The sequence below is a fragment of the Balaenoptera physalus genome, assembly GCF_965194825.1.
Source record: "Balaenoptera physalus genome assembly, contig: HAP1_SCAFFOLD_2799, whole genome shotgun sequence".
Taxonomy (NCBI): Eukaryota; Metazoa; Chordata; class Mammalia; order Artiodactyla; family Balaenopteridae; genus Balaenoptera; species Balaenoptera physalus.
The window spans coordinates 1-8,614 of record NW_028124027.1 but is presented as its reverse complement, the minus strand read 5'-3'; the positions used below and the strand labels follow the sequence as shown (position 1 = coordinate 8,614).

General features: G+C 53.3%; 1 protein-coding gene across 1 annotated transcript; it reads right to left on the bottom strand.

The window, feature by feature from the left end:
- Positions 1-324: 324 nt before the first annotated feature.
- On the bottom strand, positions 325-8,583 carry LOC309654325 (pregnancy-associated glycoprotein 2-like). Its single transcript, XM_082478862.1, has 8 exons — positions 7,759-8,583; positions 6,675-6,792; positions 6,462-6,580; positions 5,052-5,245; positions 4,011-4,127; positions 2,286-2,427; positions 2,100-2,198; positions 325-627 (listed from the first exon to the last, which is right to left on the bottom strand). The coding sequence occupies exons 1-8, from the start codon at positions 7,921-7,923 to the stop codon at positions 475-477; spliced, it is 1,107 nt and encodes a 368-aa protein (XP_082334988.1). The 5' UTR covers positions 7,924-8,583; the 3' UTR covers positions 325-474.
- Between the last annotated feature and the right edge of the window lie 31 nt (positions 8,584-8,614).

Genomic DNA, 8,614 nt, shown 5'->3' with positions numbered 1-8,614 from the left:
GACGCGTTAGGGATATATGTGTAGAAGTGTGAGGGAAGAAAGTTGTCAGGCTAAGAGGATCAAAGATGAGAGACGGGAAAGAGTGAGGGAGACAAAGAGGGAGCTGATGGCTTCTGATGTCTTGGGTCCAGTCACTGAGATCTTTGCATCTGCTGTGGTTCCTGTGTCCCGCATCCCCAGTGTCCTTCCAGTAAGTCTCCCGTTTCTTTGAAGCCGGTTGGAGTTGGGCTCCTCTCACTTGTGGTTCAGACTAGGTTCTAGATCCTGCCCGATTATGATGCACCTCCGCGACGCAAAGAGAGCCACCCATTTGTATTAGCACCGTTGAGAATGGAAACTTTTATTCTTTGCTGAGAATGGGGCTTTGCAGAGCACCAAACACGGTCCTCCGCCATCCCTGGGTGGGAGTGCCCTTCGTGTGAGTGAGTGTGTGTTTGCAGGGCGCCTGATTGATTGCTGGAGCGGCCCCAGCCTTTACACTGCGGGAGCCAGGCCAACCCTGTTGTTTCCCCGATCGTAAACCGAGAAATACAGCCTCAGGAAGACGTCGCCCAGGATCCAGGTCTCCGACCGGCTCATGTTCTCTGTGCCCCCTGCAAAGCTGCTGAGGCAGAGGCCCCGAAGGCTCTGGGGGAGATGGAAATGCACACCAGTCAGCCTGAGCCCTTACCTGCCACCCTCTCGGCATCCAGAGCCGGCAGCGTCTCGGTTTTATTTCCCTCCTTTGGTGAGAACCAAGTGGCTCTCTCAGCAGCTGCGGAAGTGGGGTGCCCATCCAAGACCAAGAACGGCCAAGACATGTGGTTGCCATGAGGGAGAAGGGGTGGGGAAGGGGAGGATTGGGAGTTTGGGATTAGCAGATGCAAACTACTATAGAGAGGATGGATAAACAAAAAGGTCCTACTGTATAGCACAGGGAACTCTATTCAATACCCCGTGATAAACTGTAGTGGAAAAGAATAAGAAAAAGAATACAAATACATGTATAACTGAGTCAGTTTGCTGTACAGCAGAAATTAACACAACATTGTATATCAACTATACTTGAATAAAATTTTAAAAAAGAGAGCGAGAATGGCCTGTAATTCCCCTCATACTGTGCTGTTTCTTTCCTCCTGACCCAGGCTCGCTGTTTTCTCTGCAGGGAATGCCTTTGCTTCTCCCTCTTCCCCACAGCCCGTTCTTAGAGACTGTGCTCAGCCCCTCTAGGAAGCCTTCCTGGCCCCACGCTCACCCTCCCTGGCCACTCCAGGCCGGGTTGGGTGACTTACCCTGGTGCTCCCCTTGTGTATAGCCCTCATCACTCTAATCTGCGCCCGGCACCCCTTGGCTCAGCCCCCGGGGGTGCCATTTGCATGGGGTCCAGTGTAGATGTGCCTCGACCCATGCAGGCCTCCTCGTGCCTCCATGAGGCTGGGGGTTTAGAATGACTGAAATTCCCTCTCTTCCTCAAAGCCTTCTTTGAGCCCATCAGCCTCCTCTGAACTCCCATAGGGAGCTGACATTAAGCCCCACCCGTGTGCAAGGGCCACGCAGTCACCGTGTACCCTTCATTCACGTGAGCGTGTAGCCTCCCCACAGAGAGGTCTGGTACCCCAACGCACAGAGCGGGAACTGGGGCTTAGCAAGGGGAAGTTGCAGGCCAGGACTAGGGTAACCATGTAATTTGTCATCCAAACCAGGACACTTTCGAGATGGGAGGGAGACCGTTAACCATCATGGTGGGACAACACACTGAGACTGTGCCCACCCACCCCACTTGCCACTTGGCCTATTGCAGGGATTGCTAGAGCTGACTCTCCGTGTTCATCCATCTGAGGGCTCTGGTTGAACTGAAGCTCTTTGAGGGCAGAGGCCCTTAGTGTTCCCTTCTCCTAGTGCCTCGCAGCAGGCTGGCACGGGGTGGTGTCCCATTTATTTCAGGATGATGGAAGTCCCAGACTGCCCCTTACTCTCAAGTGGTTGGTTTTGTGGGAGGCACTGGCCCAGCCACAGGGGCTCCGCGGCATCTGCAATGGTGTGGCTTGGCCTGCAGAGGGCCCCCTCCTGCAAGCAGGAGCCCAAGGGTTCCTGAAATTCCACCAGGGCTGGCCCTTCACCTTTCTGATGTAGGCTTCAGGGGGCACTGGGTAGTTGTTGCCGTTGATGGTGAAGATGATAGTAGGCAGGCGAGTCACATATCCACATGAAACCGCATACTGTTAGAGAAAGAGGGAGAGAGGTTGGTCCAGGTGATCCCTGGTGTGTGGAGAGCCCCGGAGTGACCCTGTGGCATGACCCTTCACCTCGTGACCGACAGGCCTGGCGCCGATGAGCCTCCGGATGATGGTGATCATTCTACTTGGGCCAACTAGAAACGAGGTCCCGGTATCCACAATGGCCTGGCAGCCGCGGAAACACCCAAGATTCAACCCGTTCATGGTGATGCTGAGAGATAATTGGACAACATGGGCACTAGGATCACTCTGAAGTCTCCGCCCACGACTGGCCCCCTCCCTGACTGTCTCCCTTCAGCTCATGCCCTGACTCTGTTTTCCTTTGCTCTGGTCACCTAACCGTTGCTGACTTCCTTTCAGTTCCTGAATGCATCAGGCTCTTTGGTGCCTCAGGGCCTTGGCATGTGCTGGTCGCCCTTCCTAGAAGACCCCCATCCCCTTTGTCTAGCTAATTTCTCCTCATCTTCCAGGTTCCAGCTTACTTGTCACTTTTTCAGGGAAGTCTTCCCCCCGAGACTAGATCAGCCTCCTGTCTTGGTCACTCTCTGTAGACTCTTCCTCATTTCTAGCATGTACCGAAGTGGAAATTCATTATTATGTGTGTGACTCGTTTCATGTACGTCTGCCTTACTAGATGTTAGGGCAAGTTGTAGCCTCAGTGCCTCTCTCAAGTGCCTAGCGCACAGCGGATGCACAATGTATGTTTGTTGAATGAATGAATGAATGAAAAAATGGATGAGGAACAACCAGAGCCCTGTATCTGCTGTGTCACCAATAATGGGTCAACCCACACGGTGAAGATGGAGGTTCTCCGGGGCAGCAGATGCTGAGAGTAGGGGTGTCGGAGACACAGACTGCTCTGGGAGAGGTTGTCTCCCAGCAGGGCCCACTCACCCAGCTCAGACACTGAGGGCCCTGGCCAGGCGATGCCTGAGCTAGCCCGGGGGGCCTCCAAAGGACACGTGAGCTTTTGTCTGAGGGTATCACTCAGAATCCCATCAATTATTGCCCCTTGTTCTCAGGCTACTTCTGGATCCCGGCTTCCTGATTCTTTCTGTCACAGCCCCTGCCCCACTGTGTGCCCGGGATGGGGGGTGGGTGGCTATGGGTGGGGGGAGTGTCTCTTTGTATGAGTTGCTTTCAGGTCTCAAGAATGCAGCCAACCTCTCTCCACTGCCAGGGAGTTTCTCCCTAAGGAGACCAGTTTTCCTGGTTTGTCCAGGACTTTCCCTGTTTTGAAACTGGTAGTTTTGTGTAGTGAGAACTCCCTCGGTCCCTGGTAGCCCTAGACAGTTGGTCAACTTATCACAACCTTGTTCAGGCTGGTGAAATCCTCCCTGATCCTCTTTTCACTGCACTTTAGGGTCTTCAAATCGTGCTCCCTGCCTCACAGCGTGGTGGGTGCAGCCCTCTTGGGCTGCACATGTCTCTCTGAACCCTGTTCAGGACGCTGGTCAGAGCCCTGGTCAGGGGCCTGGGGTGATTATGAACCCATGGGTGGTGTGTGTCTCTGTGTGTCTGTGTGTCTGTATGTGTATCTGTGTGTGTGTTTGTGTGTGTATCTGTGTGTGTGTGTGTGTATGTGTATCTGTGTGTGTGTTTTTGTGTGTATCGGTGTGCCTGTGTGTGTTTATATGTGTGCCTATGTGTGTGTTTATACGTGTGTCTTTGGGGGTGGAGCGTATGTCTGTGTGTGTGACTGTGTGTCTGTGCGTTTATTTGTGTGTGTCTGCATGTGTCCGTGTGCACGTGTGGTAGCATCACGTGGGGTGGCCCTCAGAGGGAGAGGCTTACCGGTTCATGGTTATCTGCCAGTAGTGGGGTCGGGACACTGGAATCCACTGGAGCTCTCCTTTGTGGAAGCTGTGGTCCAGCCCACCAAACATCACCATGCTGCCATTCTCCTTCCGGCTGAGGAGAGAAGGAAGAGGGAGGGCTCGTTGTAGGAGAATAATGGCAGGCACTGTCTGAGGGCTGTGCTTCTCCACCCATCCGAGGCACTACTATGGTCCCCATTTTACAGAGGCGGAAATTGAGGCCTGGAGGGATTGAGGACCTGTCCGAGGTCGGTCACCGACTAATGAGTGGCACAGAAGGGGTTCGAAGCTGGGCAGCCTGGCTGGGCTCCGACCACCCACCCTTCTGAAGAGGGCCCGGTCCCCTCCAGCAACCAGAGTGCTCAGAGATACCCTCCAAGGACACCATGCCGGAGGGGTCTGGCTGCCCCCTCGCCTAGCCTGTCATTGTTCAGAAAAGCCGAGGCCCGAGGGCGCCAAGGGTGTGGGCTCAGGCTCACCCAGGGCTGGCTTCACCAGCGTGTGTGACCTGTGCCAGCCATGGGGCCTCACACTCAGCAGGGCCCTGCGCCTCTGCTATCCCTGTCTTGAAATTCCTACTACTTTTTGAACAAGGGGTCCCACGTTTTCATTTCGCACTGGCGCCTGCGAATTGTGTAGCTGCTTCTGGGCTCCCAGTAAAATGATAGTGAAGAGGAAACATTCCCGCCATCCCTCTCCTTCCTTCCATATCAAATCCATCAGCACATCCTGTTGCCTTTTCCTCCAACCTGTATCCTGACACCTTCCACTTCTCTCCCTCTTCCCTTCACACCCCCTGGACCAAGCTGCTGCCCCTGAGCTCATGAGCATGGGTGTGTTCCCATAAAACTTTATTCACAAAAACCAGTGGCGAGGCCATATGTGGCCCTGGGGCCATAGTTATCCTGGGCTAGACTGTCCCTCAGAAAACTTCTGGATCAGGTGGCTACAAGTTTTCGTGTAACTGAAAGCATCTTACAGCTGACATAGAGAGAGGGCTTGTCCAGTTCAGACTTACGTGCTCAAGTAGAAGGCAAAGACAGGCTGAGAAATGAGGCCTCGTCTCTTCAGGTTGTCAAAGATGGGGGTGGTCCCTCGGAGGGCGAGGCTGGGGTAGCCCAAGCCCAGGATGCCATCGAAGGGTGCATGCTGCATCCCAAACTGTGACCGGATCAGGGCAAATGGCTGGACTACGTCAACAAGGTTCCCGATCTGTGGGAGAGGGGAGTGTACCCACGTAAAGGTTTGGGAAGTGGGGCTGGGACTGGGCTGGGATGGAGATGCCTTGAGCACTGCAGAGAAGAACTGAGGCCTGGCTGTGCCCTGGGTTGACCTTAGATGATTAGACCAAGTTGGGACAGGAATTCGGGTTCCATTTGTGCGGGGCTGTGGCTTTTAAGTAACACCTGCCCCTCCTGCAAACACTATCTGAAGTGAGTCAAATTCGCCTCATGCCTTCTGTGCAGGTGGGGAAACTGAGGCTCAGGAGAGGACCAAATAGTTCCCACTTGAGGACAAAATGAGCAGAGAGCAGGGTAGTCTTCTCTTTGGCATCCCTATGATCTGATGCCAGAAATGGACTGAATCCATTGCAGCGCATCGTGGATTCTGCATCTGCCCAGGAAGACAGAAGCCCATTATACAATGTCGCTGCCAGGGTTCTTACGAAAATTCTGCCTGGGAAACACGCTTTCGGGATGTGTCTGTGCGTGTGCGTGTGTGTGTGTGCGTGTGACAGAGAGAGAGAGAGAGAGAACTCAGGCCCTTTGGGGGATGCAGGCCATACTTTTTATTAGACATTCAAAGGCCCCCTCTTAGGGGCCTCCATTTATCAGGCCCTTCCCACATCTGTGGCCCCCTGCTTTCCCTGTCTGGATTCCCAAAGCCCTCAGTTCCCCCCAAGGGCCCAAGGTCAGTTTTATCCTCTTCCCAAATACAGCGCACCTGCATGAATCCTGACTGGCCAGCCCAGTTCCACTGCTTACCTGATGCCTGACCTTGGCAAGGCCCTGGCTTTCTGCACCTCAGTTCCCTCATAGGTATAATGGAGCTAATCATAGCACTTCCTATGTGGGGTTGCTGCAGGATTAAACGAGTTGTTACCATGAAAGTACCTGGCACAGCCTGAGGATATAAGAGTGGGTGCTTTTTTCCCCTCTCTCCCTGCTCCCAGCAAAATGAACCTTGAGCAGCTCATGAGCAAAGCAGCTGCAACTCCACACCCCAAGCCACTCTCTGGGTCAGCCATTCTGGGAGTTTATGTGCCAGCAGGGACACTGTCTCCCCAGGGACACAGCACTGTGGGGTGGGCAGCCAGCCACTAGGGGACTTTGGGAAAGACGGGCCCTCCCAGTTGGCCCTGCATCTGTTTTGTAAGCAGCGGTCGTTCCCAGGGCCAGCCCTGACTCGGCTTCTGGTTTCCAGTTACCCGAACAGTGTCACAGCCAAGAGCTCCAACCACCCTCCCGGAGCCGTAGATGAGGTCGACGGGCCGGCCCGGGAGCCGGAAGGTGGTGGACAAGTGAGGGTTGAAGAGCTTGTGTGTACCTGCGGACACAAGAGATGTGTGCCCGTCAGGTGCCAAGGACGGAGAAGGGGGTGGGAGGGGGCGAACAAGGTGGGCGGGGGGGCAGGTACTCACGGCAGGGGGGACTGTAGCAGTAGACGGAGGGCACCCACAGGTCACCTGAGCCGGTGTCAAAGAGGACCTTGAACTGCTGAGGGGGCGTTCCAATGGTGATGCTGCCGACATAGGCTAGCTACAGGGGCCGGGGAGGGGTGGTTTGGTCAGACCTGGCTGCCCTGGCCGCCCTCGATTCCCGGAGTACTGCTTCCCTCGAGGTGTCCCGTGTCTCCTGAGATCACTTTCCAACCGCCCCACCTTACAGCCTCTCCTCAGACCGGTGCCTTCATTTGGTCTTTTTCTTTTTTTTCCTCCATGCGGGCTCTTAGTTCCCTGAGCAGGGATCGAACCCGGTCCCCCTGCAGTGGAAGTGCAGAGTCTTAAGCACTGGACCTCCAGGCAAGTCCCTGTGCGTTCATTTGAGCAGCTCGCCAGTCTCCCCTTTAAGGCCCAGCCTGTTTCTTTCTCCAGTTGGCCCTCCTAGGTCACCCCAGGCCACCTCCTCTAAACTCAGACCATGTCCTATCACCACCACGCTGCTGGCCCTTTTATTTGACATGTATTTACTCCTTGCCTATCACTCAGGCTGTCCTATGCATTCTTGATGAAGAGACGAGACCTTTTTAAAAATCAGTTACAATAACCATAGTGTTAGATTTTTATGGCGTCACAGGCCATAGGGGCTCAGTAACTTTTTACTGTGTCCTTCTTGGATCTGCGGAGGCTGAACTTTGTCTGCCTGGGGTTTCAGTCTTGATGTGCAGTTGGCTTTACCTTTCGATCAGACATGGCTCACCTTTCATCTGTAACTCAGTGGCTCACTTAGTTCAGGAGGAGCAATCTCCCTGAAACTAATGACATATCTTTGGCAAGAAATGGATGTTTACCTGCCACCTGGTCATTGCTGGGCCCAGTTACCACAGACCCAGAGTTGAGGATGAGAGTGCCTTCTTCTCTGGGAATGGGGTCCCTATTCCCCAGTGTTTCTGCTTCCTGCAGGAGCCCTAGCCCCAACACGCCGCCTGGCGCCTCCAGATGAACCCCAGTGCCAGGCCAGAGCACCAGGGGGCGCGTTAGAGTGCCATCCGCTCAACACACTCACATCCAGGTAGTTCCTCAGGGGATGAAGAGACAATTTCGGGTCATGAGCGACATTCTGGGACCTGCCGTCAGTGTTCTTCTCCAGGAAGTTTGTCAGCAAGTTTTTTTCCCTGAGGGTTTCTCGCATGGTCTTGATCTTTGTTAGAGGGATCCTTTCACGGAGCATTGGGAAAAGGAAACAAAGAAGGGGCGGCAATCAGCTGTCTGTGTTATAGTAAGACTGTCATACCCTGCATTGTAATGGCACTGTGTATTTTCCAAGCATTTTTTTATGACTGTCCTCTCATTATCAGGATGCCATGCAAAGACCATGACAAAGACCTATGTTTGAATACAGGTACTGTTGTGTAATCTTGGGTAAGCCATATGACCATTTGGAGTCTCACTTTCCCCATCGGTAGGTAAAAAGGTAGAATATAATTCCCATTGCCCATATAGAATGCTTTGGGTATTAAGTGAGATGATGTATATAATGTACCTGATACGTAAGAAGTGTTAACAATGACAGCCATTCCCATTGCTATTGCCATCCCACTGTATCTTTATCAAAGAAGCTCTGGGAAGGAGTTTGAAGGGGGATCATTACCCTCTTTTTACAGGGGAGGAATTTGAAATGCTGGGAGTTTGTGACTTGGCTGTGGTCACACTGCTTGTTAGAGGTAAATCAGCCTAGAAGTAGCCTCCCATATCTTTCTCCAGGGCTCAAGCAGAAGAGAGGGGTGAGAGAGGAAGCCAGGAGATGGGGAATAAATTAGGGAAATTAAGAAGCTAGAGAAGCAAGGAAGAGTCAAAATAGAAAAACAAAACTAAAACAAAAACGAAAACTCAGAGAGTTCTGCATGCACAGAGACATCCAA